At 49.7% G+C, this 17,799-nt stretch overlaps 2 protein-coding genes across 2 annotated transcripts in view; one reads left to right on the plus strand and one right to left on the minus strand.

Annotated features, from left to right (window-relative positions):
• Positions 1-1,193: 1,193 nt before the first annotated feature.
• FJX1 (four-jointed box kinase 1) lies at positions 1,194-3,687 on the minus strand. The gene has a single exon (XM_019470116.2). It carries the CDS (start codon positions 3,418-3,420, stop codon positions 2,119-2,121), a length of 1,302 nt encoding a protein of 433 aa, XP_019325661.1. The 5' UTR covers positions 3,421-3,687; the 3' UTR covers positions 1,194-2,118.
• The window catches only part of PAMR1 (peptidase domain containing associated with muscle regeneration 1), a 164,355-nt gene continuing 149,625 nt past the window's right edge, over positions 3,070-17,799 (plus strand). Inside the window, exons 1-2 of the mRNA XM_053899834.1 lie at positions 3,070-3,178; positions 4,875-4,968. The gene's annotated coding sequence lies outside the window, so the exon portion shown is untranslated. The remainder of the gene's footprint in view (positions 3,179-4,874; positions 4,969-17,799) is intronic.

Genomic DNA, 17,799 nt, shown 5'->3' on the forward strand with positions numbered 1-17,799 from the left:
CACGAACAAGATCTTGAAAAGAAGATAGTATTTGCCATCATCAGTACATTCTGTGGCTGGACTAATGAAAAAATTTGGCTTATCCCACAAAGTTTATGGACTTTTTTTTTCAGCTGAAATAAGATTTGGCTTAGCATAAGGCACTAAAAGGGTAAGGATGATATTAAATAGTGAAGTTACGCAGGGCTGTGTTGTAATGTGGAGTGAGAAGGGGAACCCACAGAGATTCAATTATCTTCAGGAGTCTAGAAAACCCTAGGCTTACAAATGCACACCAAATAAACCAACTATTAAAGTAAACAAAAGTTGCTTGGAGTTAAAAGTCATTAAATAAAAATGAGATGACAAGCAAGGTCACTTGGACCCAGAGATCGAATGAAATGTCAAGATTAAACACCGGAGGGTTTAAAACAAACACAAACCAACCCCCCCTCTCCTCTTCCCTCATGGGTCAAAAAGGAGCTTAAGACAACCCAAAAATATTTTCTGAGTTTGAAGTCCCCAAAAAGCAAGGATTCAAAGGTCACATACAAAGTACCGCCCACTTTCTTGGTCTCACCATGGCTATTCTGAGGGGACTGTGCAATTAGTACCTGGGGGGGAAAAAAACTCTTAAGAGAGTTGGAGAGGTCCAGATGTTGGAGATTATGACCTCCTGGATAAAATGGAATTTAACGAAAAGAGTTCATTTATGACTTTCTCTCCCTATTTGCAGTATGTGTTCAGCTTATTATCTGTACATATTGTGATGCACAGCAATTACAATGCTGAAAATAATGGGCAACACGTGTCCACTGTAGTTAAGTTTAAAAGGGGGGGCATTTGTCACATTTTAGTCTGCACATCTGGTTCTACAATATTTGCCAACTGATTAATATAGAAATATATTGCAGTGAAAATCCTTTCACATTAAAGTTTTATTTGCCAGGAAGTAGAATTCTTTCCTTTCCTCTCTCTCCCCCACATTTTATGCTGAACTCTGAAATTTCCAGCGCTAGGGTTCATCTGAGCAAACAGGACAGAGAATCTGCTCTTGTCTTTGTTTAATTCTCCAAGTTCTGATAGTGACAATTGGGATATATATGCATCCTTTGTTTTGTAAAGCACATCCACAAGGGAGAAACCCTAAGGCTTATTCTAAAAAGCTGGTAGGGCATCAGATATCTCCCACACTTAAAACCACATAAATTAAATTCTAAATTTTAAACTCCCTTTTATTGAAATATAAGTCTGTTTAGCATATTTACAACACTTTATGCACATATATACACAGAAGGCAAATTCTGTCAAATAAAAAAGTTTTTCTTAATAAAAAATTAAAATAAAAACAAAGTAAAGTGCATGAAATTCATTTTCTTCTGGTGAACATCATCATTGTCAAAATTTTGGTCGATGGGGAGGGGGGAGGAAGAAGAAATTCATTACTTGACTCAGCGCATACAGCCGGTCCTGTATTTGTAGCCCTTAGGCCAAAATGACAAGTGGTAAGGAACAAGTCAGACTCATTGTCAGGGTCTGTAGGACCCCCACCCCGGTTCCGAAGGTCCTGCTCTCTTTGTCCTATCGGGAGCCTTCCCCCAGCTCCTAACAGTGATCTCACCATCACGGTGCTGGAACAAAGGCGGAACACAGGAAGGGGGCTCCACCAGCCAATGTCACAGCCCAGCTCCGGGGCCACCAGCGCAGCGTTTGGTAGGAAATGCAGGATTAGCTCAACGGCTCAAACAGAAGTTTTCCTTTTTCGGAAGGGGAATGCGGGGGCCAAGGAACGGGATGCATCTCCCACGGAGACGGCCACCCGGGGGCCAAACTCCGCAGCCCGTTTCTTCGGATCCAAACTCAGTGCTGGCACAGGGTAGAATCCTTTCAGAGGCTGGGCGGAAGGAATGGTTCACTTCTTCCCCCGGTGAGTTCGTCCTCCCAGAACTTTGAAAGGAAACAGCAGGAGACGGAGAGAAAGGGGCAGGTGGGTGAAGCTGAAGTTTTGGCCTCCCTCCCGCTCCGGCCACTGGCTGGGCGTTGGCCGGCTGGTCCCCCGCGGCGGCCGAAGCGACGGCCCTTCCCCCATCAGCCATTCCTCAGCCAGGGGTCTCTCTCTCTCTCTTCCTCCAGGGTACGCTAAGTCCCCGGTCGGCGGCCGTACTTGGCCTTACAGTGCAAAATGTGCTTGGCGAGGAAGTCGAGGCGGCGCTGCAGCAGCTGAGCGTGGGGGTCGGCGAGCGCGGCCAGCTCGGGGAAGCGAGGCTCGTGGCGCTGGTAGAGGCGCAGCAGCCGGGCGGCCGCGTCCTGGCCGCGGTGCAGCTCCAGGACGCGCCGCGCAGTCCGCTCGCGGAACACGCACACCGACTGCAGCAGCGGCTCGTTATATTTGTCCCACATGCCCGCCACCCGGTAGCCGTGCACCAAGCCCGCCTCGTTGTCCAGAAAGACCAGCGCCCCGCCGGGGCCGCGGTGCAGGTTGCTGGTGGCGCGCTGCATGACGCGCGGGTCCCACTGCAGGCTGAAGAGGTTGCTGACGAGCCGGTCGAAGTTGGCCGTCAGATAGTCAAAAAGGATCAAGTCGGTCCACTGCACCAGGTCCACCAGCTCCGCCTGGCTGCGGTTGGCCAGCTCGCCCCCGGCGGCACGCAGGGGCCGCAGCTGGCCGTCCTCCGAGCGCCAGGGCGCGGGCACCACCACGTCCGTGAGGTTGGGCAGCCAGCGCGTCAGGCTCACCACGCTGCCCTCCGTCCAGTGTGCGGCACGAAGCTCCTCCTGCACCTGCGCCCACTGCGCGCCGCGAGCCTCCACCCGGGCCAGTGCCAGCGGCGGCACGTGGCGCTGGAGGCCCAGCAGGCGCGCCAGGTAGTAGGACAGGGCCTCGCCCTGTATCTGCTCGGGGTTGATGCCGTAGCGCACGCAGGCGCGGGTGCCGTCGGAAAAGCGGGCCAGCCGGTTGGAGCTGCGCCCGCAGCCGCCGCGCTCCAGGGCCACCACCCGGGCGCCGCGCGCCGCCTCCAGCCACGCCGCCGCCTGCGACTCCGAGAAGCCGCGGGGCACCTGCTCCTCCAGGCCGCGGCTCCAGAAGACGCCCCCGTGCACCACGGCGCGCCCCTCCGGCCCGAGCCGCCGGGCTGGCACGTGTCGCTCGCGCTCGCCCGGGGGCCGCCGGGGCGGGCCGTCCGCGCCGGCCGCCAAGGTGAGCAGCGCCCGGAAAGTTTTCAGGGAGCCGCCGCGGGCGTCCCGCGCCAGGGGCGGGGGCAGGGGGAAGCGAGGCGCGGGCCCCGGGCCGCCGCTCCGGGCCGGGCGCCGCGGGAGTCGGTCTTCGGGCGGCTGGGTGCGCGGCGGCAGGAGCCCGCCCCACAGCGCCAGCAGCGAGCCCAGCGCCAGCAGCCAGAGCCCCGCGGCGGCGGCGGCGGCGTCCCGCATCCTCCTGCCCATGCTCCCCCGGCCGTGCCGGGGCCGCCGCCGCTTCAAGCCGAGCCCGGGCGCCGGGGTCCCGGCGGCGAGGCGGGCCCGGCAGCGTGCTGGCTCCGGGGCTCCGGGCGCCTCAGCCCCATCGCGGCAGCGGGGCTCTGCCTGGCGCTCCGCCCCGCGCTGGGAACTCGCCTCGCCGCCGCTTCCCAGCTGCTTTTGTATTTCGCTGTGAGACCCTCGGGCGGGCGCGATTCACAGGCGCCCGGACCACGTGGGAGCGAGGGGGATCCCCCTCCCCCTCCGCGGCCGCGGCTCCCCGCCCCCCACTCCCCCGCCCCCTTCCCCTCCTCTTCCCCTTAAAGCGGCGATGGCTCTTTCCGAGCGGGAGAGGCGGCCCCACTTCGGTCGGGGACTCAGCGGCCTGGAGGAAGCCGGGCTGGCGGCGCCCGCGCGGGGGCGTCGGAGGGGGCGGCACCGAGCTGGAGTGGCGCGGGGTAGGAGGGCCGCGGCTCGGTCCCTGGTTGGAGAGGTCGCCGGGTCCCCGCGCCGGGGCAGCGCCGGCCTCCTGCAAAGTTCAGACTGACCCCTGCCGCGCTCTGGGCGCCGCCTGGCGAATGTTGGGGCGGGTCCCTTCGCCTGCTCGCTTTCCGACGGTGTGATTCACCCTGCCTGTATGTAAATCCCTGGGAATCTCTCCGAGCCACGGAGGATGTGACTCCAGCCCGGTTAGAGGAACCGTCTGTAGCAAACAACTTTGAACCGACCCCGCTTTCCGACTGTGCTTACCGCGGCGGGCCGCTGCGGGCGTGTGCGCTTTGACGTTGGTGGTTCCGTCTTTCCCGTGGGACTCACGGGGGCATTAAACCTGGCTGTGCAAGTAATAGAACACCTAGGGCAGCTCCTAGCCTTTCGTTCATCGATTCAACAAAGCGTCGGTCTCAGGGCAGTAAAACCCACAGATTCTCCCCGTGTCCGAGGAGCTGACGTTCCTGGGAGAGGTTCAGGTTGCTAAGAGAGCATTGTGTAACCCAGGATCCGACCTAGTGCAGGAGGTAGAGGTGCCAGGGACACACACACACACACACACACTCTCTCTCTCTCTCTCTCAAGAAATGATACAGTTTTGCCCACGAGGAAACTGAAGCAGGGAGAAGGCTTGCTCAATATGCTAGACTTAGCAAGTGCACAAACTAAAATTCAAACTTGGGCCTTCTGGCGGCGTGCCACCTGATTTTCCCTTCATCAAGAAGCTCATTACTTTATCAAGTTGCCAGCATCTTCATTTTTTTTTTTTAAATCGTTGTCATTTAGCCAGTTACTTTCGTCTCCAAAAGTGACTTTCAATTCGAATGAAAAAGAATCCTGATATTACATTTGACTTGCTGGTTTAATGGCTTAAGGGAAAAATAAATGATTGGGGAGGGGGTGGAAGAGAAAAAACCCAAAACAATGACATAACAGACCACATTGTCTTCCAGCCGCCTCTGGGTTCAAGCCACCAGGAAGGCTCTTGGATAAGAATTGACTTTCCCCCTTCCCTCTCTGCAGGAGCATGTCCCAGAAACAAAACAGGTAAGACACAGGATGGGGGTGGGGTGGGGGTGAAGGTGGAATCCACCTCCTGAAAGCAGGGGTTTGACATGTTTTCTTGCATGTGTTTCTTTTCTCTCTTTATCCTCCATCAGGTGCACATGGGGGTTTTTGACTTTATGAGCTCATCAGCTGGCACTGATTATATTTTATTCTCCAAAGAATGAATGTTTAGTTATAGGGCAGACGCCCTCATGTTTGTGGCTGAACAGAGGCATCAACAGACCGTATCTGGAGCCTTCTAGTGCTTACCCTATATGCCCTCAAGTGTTTCCATATTGGCTGAAGTGTGGAGTCTTTGTTGAATCTGTTCCACACCACACAGCTATATCGTGCCTTTTTATAGATCTTATCTGATGATGCGCTGACTGTGGCTCCCATATGTATGCATCAAAACATATTAATTCAGTAAAAGATACTTTCTGCTCTGTGTGTGCTCTGTACCTTCTGTTTCCCTAAAGGGCAGGGACTAATGTTTCTTGACAACCTTTTATTTTTCTTACCACCTAATATAATATATTACACCAAATAGATGCTCAGTAAATTGAATTTGATTTTTTGTCTTTTGGTTTAACTTCTGAGAATTTTTTTTTTTTTTTTTTAAACGCGATGCTTTCAGCTTGGGTAAACTGTAAGCAAGATCTCCACCTTGTGGGCACAAGTGGAATATCATCTGTGTATGCATGTTTCACAGGATAATTCATTATTTCAGTTAAATTCTGAGAATATTAGGCGGCTACCACAGTCCGTGACATGTCCTAGGTGCTATGAGGAAATGAAAAGTAGTCGGCGTCTTTGTCCTTTTAGCTGTTAACAAAAACTATAGAGAACTGCCAGGGATAGTTCACTGTAAACTATGAGGCAAGGAGTCCCTCTTGTTTGTTTCAGGGCTGCCTGGCACCGTGCCTGGCACTTAGTGGGTGTTCAATACGATTTGGTGAATAAGTCATTGGAATGTTAATGAGATTAAGTTTCGGCAAGTGGCATGTTGGTTTTTTTATTTTTATTTTTTTTTTACTTTATTATTTTTTTTAACGTTTATTTATTTTTGAGACAGAGAGACACAGAGCGTGAACGGGGGAGGGTCAGAGAGAGGGAGACACAGAATCCGAAACAGGCTCCAGGCTCTGAGCTGTCAGCCCAGAGCCCGACGCGGGGCTCGAACTCACGGACCGCGAGATCACGACCTGAGCCGAAGTCGGCCGCTTAACTGACTGAGCCACCCAGGCGCCCCAGTTTTTTTTATTTTTTTAATAAAATCTGTGTACTACTAAAAGGTACAAAATAAGAACTTTCATTCAGTTTAAAAGGGAAAAAATATTGGTGAAGGCTCCACATAATGTAGGAAGAGGAAGCACGTGGCTTTCCTTCAGGGAGAGCTGGCCTCCAACCCAGCAACTCCACATCCCGGAATCTTTCAGTCATGTTCCTGGTACTGACGAAGAAAACTGGGCCTTAAAGAGGTTGGCTAAGCTCTTACCCCTAGGAGGATGGGCTGACCTTATCCTAGCCCTTTGCCCGTAGCTACAGGACTGAACGCACCTCATACCACAATGGGATGCGCTAACAGAAATGAACAAGTGCAATGAAATGCAGAGTTCTGTAAAACCAAAGGAATAAGCCAAAACGAAAACGCAAGCCCCCAATGGAATGCAGTTTTAAAATGGTCTTTGATGATTTTAGAGAGTATTTAAACACACCCCTGTGTTTTTACCTGTGAGATGACCACACTCCCTCCTGCCTTTACTTCCCAGTCCAAGGACACTCCTCTCCCCCGCTCCTGGCCAAGTCACTGTGGCTCAGACTGTGGGATAGCACAGTCTGACACTTGCTTGCGGATAAAGGAAGGTGCTGCTCATCTGTCCCTATGAACCTATTTTCACCTTGAAAACTTTCTTAATATTCCTCGGAGCTTCTCCCTGAGCCTTGACTTCCAGTTGCTTCAAATTTTTCCATAGTTCTGTTTGAAGAATGATGTGGCTCATTTAACAGTGCCTCCTGGGGAAGAGGGTGGGGGTGGAGTGGAGGGTTGGGAGCAGGGCTGGAGGCTTGGAGTTGGAACGCTTCCCAAGTCTGGCATTTCCACATTCTGGCTATTTCCTTTCTGGCCAGTTATTTCCCTTCTATGAGTTTAGATTTCCACATCTGAGAAATGAGGGTAATAAATCCTACCTACCTCACGCAGTTGTTAGGACGTGCGAGCGAGATATTAATAATCACCACAAAGCTGGCGGCAAACACCGAGTGCTTATTATGGGCTTGGCACGGGGCTAAGCCCCGCACACGTGTTATCTGCTTTAACCTTTCCAGCAAATATGATTGTCCCCCTTTTACAGATGGGAATGCTGAAGCCTAGCCAATGACTAGCCTGAAGCCATATAGTAAGTAAAGGGCAGGGCTGAGATTCTAGAATGATGGAGGACAAACCCTTTTGCAAAAAAAAAAAAAAAAAAAAAAAAAAAATTATTGCATTAAATCCAAGTAGACTCAACTCAGATTACATTTTGCTTTGAAATGTTCTCTGGGGTTGCTACTAAGTGAAACGGTTAAGAGACCAAATCCTCAAGCCAAATTGGCAAATTGGGTTTAAAACTTCCCGGGCATGTAACCTTAAGTTACTTGACCTCGCTGTGCCTCAGTGTATTCATTTGTAAAGTGCGGTTGTACGAGTATTGTTGGTGTTACTAATACCTAATGGTAACAATTATGTAACATCTGATGATTAACACTACTTATCGGTAACAAACCTTGTAGGTCATTGTGAGGATTAAATTAGCTCCTGTATTTAAAATGCTTAAAAGACTATCTGAGTTCATTCTTCTAGTATTTGTGTGACTATGTGTGAGTTTATTAGCTCTGTGACCCTGGACAGCTTTCTAACCTCTCTGGGCCATGGTTTTATTTGGGTCTGCCTTTCCCCCATTCTCTGTCCCGTAGGGTACCGTATTTTTCTGCTTGAGGATCACTTTCCCTTCCTTGGCATGTGTCTATTGGGTCTTGAGCTCAAGAATTGCTTAACTGATCCCGTCCTCACATACCTGGCTGCCAGGGGCAGGTATTTACACACCTTGTTCCAGGTAAATCCTGCTGGATAGCTACAAGGAGGTCAGGAAATGTAGTAGACTTTGCAACTAATCTGTCTGCCTGAATGAGTCCTGCTTTTAAGAATATACCGTGTTTCTGGAAAGAAAGTCAAAATTGACATAAACCCGTAATTTATGGTGAGAATAGCATTTTTATGAACCTCTTTATTCCCTTTTTGACCTGCTTTTGAAAAAGATTCCTGTAGCCACTGGTGTTAGAAACTAGCATCTAAAGGTTAGTGCTCTGGCGAATTAATTTAGCAAGTTTTAAAGCCGTTGCCGAGACGAACCTGTCAGATAGTGTCATACTCTAGTTACAGGGTGTGGTGATAAAAATACCAGGCTGGGCATTTGGGGACAGGAGTTTTTTTTTTCTCTGCTATAATTTAGTTCAACTGCAATTTTGTCTTCAAGTGGTGAAGGCCAAGAACTGGGCAGTAAGTGATGGGCCATCTGTTTTTCTCTCCTCATTAACGCCTGTGTTGGGAGCTTTGGTTGGTTCTCTTCAGCTTTCTCTTTTGTCCTTCTTCCCGGGCAGCTCCCCATTCTCCTCCCTGCGCCTGGGGCTGGAAGAGAAGCTGAGCCCTGGTTGGGCTAAGCCAGTCATGGTGTTTTCAATCCCCTTGCCCGCGTTAGGTGTAGGCATAGGCTTGTGACGCCATTCTGGCCAGTGAGACCTGGAAGACCCCAGAGATGTTTCCGGAAAAGGTATCCATATTATGGCAAAAAGACACGGAAAAGGTGTGGCCCCTTTTCTCCGTGGTTCAGGTCCAGCTGTGAGGGCTGGAATAGGACAGTCACTGTATAACTGCAAAGGGAGCTAAGAGGACACAGTGAGGCGGGCAGAGCAGAAGGAAGGAGCCTGGGTCCTTGGTAATGTCATCAAGCCCTCAAATTAATCTGCCCTGAAGCCACCTTTCCTCTGGACTTCTTGCGTGGTTGAACGCTCTCCAAATTGGGGCTTTTTGCTGTTTGCAGACCAGTGATTCCTAGATGATACCATCTCTCACAGAGGAGCTTACAAACCAGAGAGGAGCCAACACGTAAATAGGTCTCTCCCATCACAACTGTGCTCCTGGGCAGGCAGCGAAGTGAAGTCTTTAGGCACATGTGCCCTGCAGCCGGGTCCAGTCTTGCATTTGCTAGTTGTGCCATCTTGGGAAGGTCACTTAACCTCTCTGAGCCCATTAACTTATCTGAAAAGTGGAGATGATAACTGTGCCTGCCTCGTAACATTATTGTGTGGATGAAATGCACATTAAGCACTTAGTAAGTTGCTCAGTAAATATTATTGATTGCTCTAGCAATTATGGAAATATAAGCTATATGGGAACACGGAGGAGGGAGCAACAGATTCTGTCTACCGGGAAAGGCCAGGAAGGCTCCACCAAGGAGGCAGATGTTAAGCTGAGTCTGGAAGGGTAAGTGGGGGTTTGCAGGTCAGGCTTCGGGGAGAAGGGCATTCAGGCGAGCAGAGGGAACAACATGGGAGCTCAGCAGCCATGTGCCCACGGGCAGATTACCACATCCTTCAGGAGCTCAATTTCCTCATCCTTAAAAGCACTTGAGTATGTGGGATTAGCTTAATCCGCTTTTGATAAAAGAAACAATTCTCAGGCCCCCTCCCTAGTTTGGGAAGCCCCAGGTCAGAGATCTTCTACAGCCCCTTCGTCACCCATCTAGGACTGTTTCCCTGCACCCTGAAGACATTCACTCAACAAACATTTCCCACTAAAGGGGGTGGCGCTCCCCAGCTTTGTTGATTTCTTTGTTCATTGCCACCCAGAGCTTTATCCGGTGTGCAATTAGCAATGCTGTCCCCGCTCAGCTTCCTTGGGAGCCCTGCACATCTCATCAGTCAGATAGATGCTGAAGCTTAATTAAGCTTGTAAAGCTTTCTGATTTTCTCAGATGAAAGGTGGCCCATAAGTACCAGGTTTTATTTTGGTGGCTCCTGCCAAGGGTTATTATAAATAGGGCTTCGTGTGCACTGGCTGAGCTCTTAGGTTGATAATGTGTCAAGACCAATCGAGGCTTCTGCGAGTGGAGATATTATCATAATGGTTCCATCATATGCAGTGGGTGTTAATGGAAGGGGCTGTGGAAAAAAAAAGAAAAAAACGTGGTGCAGGCAGCACACCCGGGATAGAGGTGGCTGCCAGTGAAATATCGGCTGCTCATGGGATCTCCATCATAATCATTAGCTATATTAGCCTTGGAGCCATTCCTCTGCCGTCTCTTTTAGACCAGACTCAAACTCAAATAAAAAATGGATGCTTTAACTCCAAATGAAAATATATTCCTTTGCTGCTTTTTAAAATCCATTTACATTAAAATGATGGCCAGCAGGTAAGTAATTCATAACCGGGGGCTCCCTGCAGTGCGGACGAGTGTCATCAGAACTGGTGAGCAGCCTAAGTGGGAAAGCAAGAGACCTGCAGACCCGGGAAGGTCATGGCCAGTGGGACTGAATAGGGGCTGGAAGGGGTAGCTAACAGGCACTCGCTAGTGGGGAGGAGTGAATGGAGAGATAGCTTCAAGTCTCAACAATGAGATGGGGGGAAGCTGGCTAGAAGGTCTTCAGTAGCACAGCCCTGGTTATGAGTGTGCCAGCTTCCTGGGCCCCAGGTTGCATCGCTTAAAACCAGTCTTCCGCATCCCATAGGCAGACGGTCGATAACATCTGGGGATGATGATGATGGCGACGGTGAAGATAGCGGCCGTCGTGTGGTGCCTTGTTGTTGGTTGAACCGCCTCCGCTCTTTTGAAATTCAGTTAATCTTTATCCAGATTCCTATTCCACGGTTTGGGAGGGTACAGAGAGTTTCCCTCTATTTCTGAGGGTCCCTGGGGCTTTGTTCCTCAAGCTTGTCCCTCTGCACCTGCTTCCTGCGTTCCTATTTGTTGCCGTGGCCCCAGCATAAGTTAACGTGGCTGTCAAGTTCGGTGTCTTCATGACTCCTCCTCCACCAAATCCACTTGGACCGAAGGTATGAGTTTAGGGACTTTACCGAAGATCTTCGGGGCTTCCCAGACTTGAGCGGGGAGGGTGTCTCCTCACTGTGCAAGGCCTGCGTCCATCTAGCCTCCCTTTCCCGTCCTCTGTCTCCTCCTCTGCCCTTGGTGGAGAAACAGGCAGACTTCCCCCTTACTCCGCGTAACACGGGGCTACTCCCACTCAGGCCTCCTCAGGACCTCAGGTTCTATCTCAGGCCAACAAACTGTCAAAGTTTTTCTTGTGATCAAACTGGGAAGAGGATACCCGTGGACACAGATACCAACAGGGGGCTTCCTACACGCAAGGCGGTGTGCTGAGAGCTTTGCATGCACTTAATCTTTAAAACTCACCCCATCCTGCCCCGGAGTTGTTATTCAGCGTTGTGACAAGTAACACTTGGCCCAGGAGGCTTCTGCTAAGTGACACAAGAGGAATTCCAACTGTGGTCTGCCGAAAGAGCAAAGATACGTTAACCGCAATAGCACGTGGCCTCCTGGGGCTGAGAAACACCCTGGTGAGTTAGCAGAGGGACCTCTTGCTAGGGACTCGTCTCTTCCTCGGTACTGGCACATTGTCTTCCCCCAAGCATCGGAAACAGGTGCTTACTTAGATCTCTCCTGTGTTGCATGATTGAGCCCATCTACTACTGGGAGATATAGTGTGGACTGGAAAGTTCCGTGTGATTAATGTTGTATCAGATGGGATAAGAATGGCTGGAAAAAAAGTGGGCTGACCTAACTGTCTCGGGGAGGGCGCCACTGCTCTGATTCTGGTCTCAGGGCCAGAATCGCCTGAGTATCGCACACAAGAATGCCCACTGTAATCTCTCCTCTGATTTCTCCCCTCCCCGAGAGCCAGCTCTGAGATGAGCAGGCCTCTGTGGGGCCGGTCATGTTTGTTACACACCATACACCGCGACGTGCTTTTGAACATCTCTGGTTCCTTTTCCTTTCAACTGAGGAAAAAAGGAAGCAAGAAACCTCAGAGGCCGTTTCTTGCCTGCCTGAGTTTAAAGAATGGCTGCATTTTAGGGACAATATGGGCCTAAGGAATAGCGGGAGAGGGCTGAGGGTTAATGACAGTGATATATTTATATAACCCTTTGCAGTCTTGCTGAGTACTCTCCCGTGCCAGTCTGTTGGATTTTTATACCATCCTGCTAGGGAGCAGGAGGGGGCAGGCGTGAGTGACTGTTCGATGTGCTGAAGGAGGAAGCTGAGCTTCATTGCGTTGTGTGATGAGCACAAGGTGAACAGCTAGTTCCTGGTGACCTGGAACTTGAACACACTTCACCTGACTTCCGCCTCAGAGCTTTCCCATAGCATTCCCTCTTTGCTCAGTTGTGTTCACACCTGCAGCCTCTGTCACTATTCTGGTTTTCCACATGGTTACAGGTTTATGTTACATGTATATTACAATGTCCACTAAAGCTCCTCGCTCCGGTAAGGAGGGAGGAAAAAAGAGCCCAGGGACAATTCCTAAAGAGCTAAAATATTTAAAAACTCCTCTCCCAATCAGTGGTGATGTCTGTTTCTCCTGCTGGCATCTATGACAGAGAGGAGGAGGGAAAGAACAATCAAGAGAGTTAGGGGAAAAGAGAGGGATTATTGTAAAATCTTTTTCTTGGCTTGGCTCTTTCTGTTGGTTAAATAACCAGAGCATAAACAGGAGCTTTAACCTGAGGGAGTCAGAGGGAGGAAGTGGGAGAAATCACCAATCATTGGATTATTTTCTAAGTGACTTTTTGGGGGTTGGGGATGGGGGGGGATCATAAAACAACCCAAAGTTGGCAAGGAAGAAATAGTAAGAAACAAAAATCTTTCTCTTTGTTCTCTGCTCCTGTGTAGGATACCCTTGCTCACACAGGGCAAAACCAAGCCAAGAGACTAAAGCAGGTCTTTTCCCACGGAGGGGATCATTAGTCTGGCAGCTCTGAGTGCCCCTTAAGATCAGCAAGGGAGCTGGACCACAAAGAAGTCCTCCTGCCTTGGTTTTCTCATGTGTAAGATGGGACATGAGTGCTTGCTTGCTTTTTGGGAGGTCTGGGAGAATTACATGAGATTATGGGAGTAGGTAAAATGGAGTACGTGAAAGGTCCCGATGGAGTTTCTGGCACGTTGCACATCATAGGCAGTCAGTCAGTATCACAAAGCACATGCCCAGCTGCATAGAGTTGTGTCTGAGAGGATACTTATAAGCTGTCAGTAATATTACTCCTGGAGAAGGGGTATGTGTATGTGTGTGTGGGGGGGGGGAGGCGCTTCGACTTTTTGTTGTATACATTTTTACTTTCAATGTCCTAGAGTGGTTGGGGAAGCATGCTGTGTAAATATTAATGGGTGTGTGTGGAGGGTCGAGTAAAAAGTTAGGATCACACAGAAAATAATAAAGAATGGGACATTTTGGTACTTCTGTCTTTGGGTGATTGTAAAATTTGTACCTGCTACATTTGAATTGGCTTGGGTGGCAAGCGAAAGAAGCTGACTAAGTCAAGGAGTGAAAATGGGATTTGGTGGAAGGACATTGGAAGAGTTCACCCATGGAAGAACTGGAAATTGGGTGTTGGAAAACACCAGAACTCAGGAGCCCTAGCTAGGTAAGCAGGAGGGCCTCCTGTCAGGGGAACAGGTGTAAGACAGCTTCGCCCCACCCCCCATCACCTTCCACTCAAGCTTTTACATTCCAGGGACAGGGAATCCGATTGGTCCGGTTTGGGACAAAAGTTTCTGCATCATCTGCTCAGCCAGCTTTTACCACCACGTGACAGGGCAGGTGGTATATAGGCGAGCGCTTCCTAGCTGGACCATCATGCACATGACACTTCTGTGTTGCTTGATTTGGGGCACGTTATCACCTTGTGGTACTTTTTAGATAGGAATGGGAAGACTCTAACAATAAAGTAAGTAGAGTTCGGCAGTCTCGACAGGGTGTATTGTACGCATCTTTGATAAGGAGCCAATGAAAATCAGAACCAAGCAGCAGTCTGCCATGACTCGTCATTCACGTGCCTAGTGACACGTCACAGGTGACACGCCTGCCTTGGGTCTGGGTAAATGTTCATTGCGATGGCAGACACACCCACACAACAATAACCGTGCGTGTCTGCTTTGACTCCCCCAGTTAGCAGATCCAGAATTTCCATAAATTTGTTTAGTGATGCCTCTCGGATTAGGAAAGGAGTTTGAGACCTTCCTTATTAAGGTAAACGAAAGTAATAGGACATCTGACATCTGTGATTGTTCTGTCACTAGCTGTTACTCTATGGTGATGGGGAGGCAGGGAACATGAAGAACTTGAATGTATGCAGGATATATTCGGTGGGTGGGTGTGTATGAGAGAGAGAGAGAGAGAGAGAGAGAGAGAGAATATTTCATTGCCCTAGGGCAGGATGATGTAGCCAGTCTTGCATAAGGCAAGCTCAGATCCGGCCCGCATTTTCTGTGCTGACCATCTGTGTTTCCCAGGAAAGAGGAGGCCAGCCAGGGCCTGAGAGGTTTAGGAAAAAGTGAGAAGCAGGAAGCACGGCCAGTCCAGGAGGGGCTGGAGGAATGCTTTGTGTCCTTGCAATGCCTCCTGGCAACGCCAGCACCACAGAGGCCTGGCTTGGCTGCCTCCTCTCCCGTTAGCCCCAGAAGCGTCCTTCCCAGTGTCAGTAAATCCTCTCCCTGGCCACCCACCCGTTCCTTGTGACTTTTTTTTTTTTCCTAGGGATGGGTGTTGTTGGGGGAGATCATCAGAAACTACTTATTTGAAGGCAGAAGCCTCATCTCTACAAAGGATGGATAGACTGATAACAGGTAGCATTCACTGCGTCTGGCTGTGTGCCAGGCAACCCCCATACCCTCACAAGCCCTTGCCGGTGGGTTTTATAACCCCTGTTTATAAACAAGGAAACCAGGGGCCTGAGAGCTTCAGTAGATCCCTCAAGTTGGCACAGCTCTTAAACGGAAAAGCCAGAGTGGAACCTGGGCCACTGTGTCTCCAGACCACTGAGACCTAACGCCTTCCCCATGTAGGAAAGCCAGCTCAGAAGGACCCAGGGCCCGGCAGCTCTGCCACCCGTCACTGGCTGCTCTGGGACGAGCCACAGAACAGGGAGCAGTCTCAGCTTTAACTATAACAAACAGGGATTTCTTATGCAATATCTTCTCCCCAAGCCAGCCAGCCCTGTAATAATATAATTTAAAAAAAATTTTTTAATGTTTATTTTTGAGAGAGAGAGAGATAGAGCATAAGCAGAGGAGGGCCAGAGAGAGAAGGGGACACAGAATGTGAAGCAGGCTCCAGGCTCTGAGGTGTCAGCACAGAGCCCAACATAGGGCTTGAACTCGTGAACAGTGAGATCGTGACCTGAGCCGAAGTCAGACGCTCGACTGACTGAGCCACCCAGGAGCCCCTGTAATAATATGATTTTAAGCCAAGCCTTCGAGGCTATTCTTTTGGGGGATGTTTGGGAGACCAAGGCTCCATGAACTTCCAGGAAATGCTATCCAACTGTGAGAGCCCTCTGAAGAGCCTGCCTTTCTTCCTTCCTCCCTCCCTCCCTCCCTCCCTCTCTCTCTCTCTCTCTCTCTTTCTTTCTTTCTTTCTTTCTTTCTTTCTTTCTTTCTTTCTTTCTTTCTTTCTTTGCCTAGTGTTTGTTTATTTTTGAGCGGGGAAGGGGCAGAGAGAGAGGAGGACATTGGATCTGAAGTGGGCTCTGTGTTGACAGGAGAGAGCCCAATGCGGGGCTCGAACTCACAAACCGTGAGATTATGACCTGAGCTGAAGTCGGACGCTTAACCGACTGAGCCACCCAGGCGCCCCTGAAGAGCCCTCTTTCTACGGCCCCTGTTGGAAAACTTTGTTCCTCATCTGCAGCTTCAGATGCTGAGTGTTCTAACCTCTAAAGTTGCTGGAACAGGGCCATTAGGCTGAATAGTTTTATTGGAATTAAAAATATTGTGTATTTTGTGCTAACTGCCTCTGGCCAGAACTGGAATAGAAACGACGTGGCTTCAGACGCTACCATGCACTAATTAAACCAGCAGAGAATGAAGCAACAGAAATACAACAACGACAAAAATGGGAGCTGTGGGCTTCAGGATACTCCCCCAGCAGGGCCGTCGAGTTGAAATTTCTATTATTTTGAGTGAATATGGCCCCAAGGAATCATGTAGGGATGGTTTTTTTTATGTGATTTCGGGGCAGTCCGTCTTGCAGCATAGGCATGTTAGTAACGCTATACTGTGCTTGGTTGGGAAAAAAAAAGTATGAAATATATGTATACCTAGGAAAGAGTCCAGGACGACATAGACCTGTTACCAGTGGGAACCTTGGGGAAAGGAAATTGGAAGAGAAAGAACTTTCTTCTTTTTCTTTTAAAAATGTTTTTATGTATTCCTGGCGTGCTTCTATTCATTACACTCGGCATGCATTTTTGAACAGACTGGAATGACCAAGGAAGGGGATGCCTTAGAGCGAATGATTCATACTTCACGGCACTAGGTTGTCAAAAGGCAGATTAGATGGGTGACCATTAAGAAGCTGCCTGGAATGATGGGCCTGGAATGAAGACAGGAAGGGTCTGAGCTTGGCTGGTAGCCAGCGGGGATGGAAAGGAGGTGGGGAGGGGCTTGTGTGTCATTAAGAGCCAGGAGCTGGGGTGTGATAATTCATTTTAGATGGCAGTTTGAATGGGCTAAGGGGTGCCCAGATAGCTGGTGAAGCCTTAGTTTTGGGTGTGTCTGTGAGGGTGTTTCTAGAAAAGATGAGCATTTGAATCTATGGACTGAGTAAAGTAGATCCCCCTCACCAGCGTGGGTGGGTGAACTTCCTTTTGCTTGAACTGGGACATCCATTGTCTCCTGCTCTCGGGCATTGGTGTCTCTGGGTCTTGGGCCTTTGGACTTGAACTAGGACTTAAACGATTGGCCCTCCTGATTCTCAGGCCTTTGGACTTGGGCTGAATTACACCACTGGCTTTCCTGGTTCCCTAGCTTGCAGATGGCAGATCATGGGACTTCTTGGCCTCCATAACTGTGTGAGCCACTTCCTAGAAGTCTCCTCTCTGTGTGTCTGTATAGATCCTACTTTTGTTGGAGAACACTGACTAATACACGGGGGTATCACACAAATGGGCTTAAAGCTTGCAAGGTGGTACTATTTGCACGAGGATGGAACCTAGACATTGGTGATGAGTGAGTGGATGGAAAAATGAATTCCTTCCTAGAACACCCTTTGCTTTCAGATTTAGGCTGAACTCCTTTAAAAGCCTAATTAGGTCCTAAGTAATGGGGGTGTTTCTCATACTTTTCTCCTGACTTCAGCTATTCTTCCCCCAACCAGGGAGGGTTAAGGCCTTTCTAAGAGCTGGACCATTTCCAGATGACTCACTGGGTCCCTTAGGTCTTTTTATGTTCTAACTATGAGAAACCCTCCTCTGAATGGCTTAGGCAATAAAGAAGTTTGATTTAAGGCACGAGTAACTAGAAGATCTTCTGAGTTGGTTTGATTTGAGGCCTCACCAATGTCCTCAAACTCCTGGTCCAGTCTTTCAAGTTTGGTATTCTGCTCTTTATACAACAGCAGCCTGGCTTCCTCATGGTGGCAAAATGGATGTGGCAGTTCCAGCCCTTACCTCCACAGTATCTAAAGAAGATAATGTTTTTCCCCTAGAAGTTCCTTGAAAAATCTCCCTTCAATTCTCATTGGCTCCAAGTGGGTCATGTGTCCATTCTGGACTGAGTCTCT

Source organism: Panthera pardus, unplaced genomic scaffold, assembly GCF_024362965.1.
Source record: "Panthera pardus isolate Hobbes unplaced genomic scaffold, ASM2436296v1 HiC_scaffold_12, whole genome shotgun sequence".
In the NCBI taxonomy this organism is placed as follows: domain Eukaryota; kingdom Metazoa; phylum Chordata; class Mammalia; order Carnivora; family Felidae; genus Panthera; species Panthera pardus.

Excerpts from the sequence above, each read along its gene's own strand:
- FJX1 (XM_019470116.2), bottom strand. The coding sequence starts at position 3,420 with ATGGGCAGGAGGATGCGGGACGCCGCCGCCGCCGCCGCGGGGCTCTGG.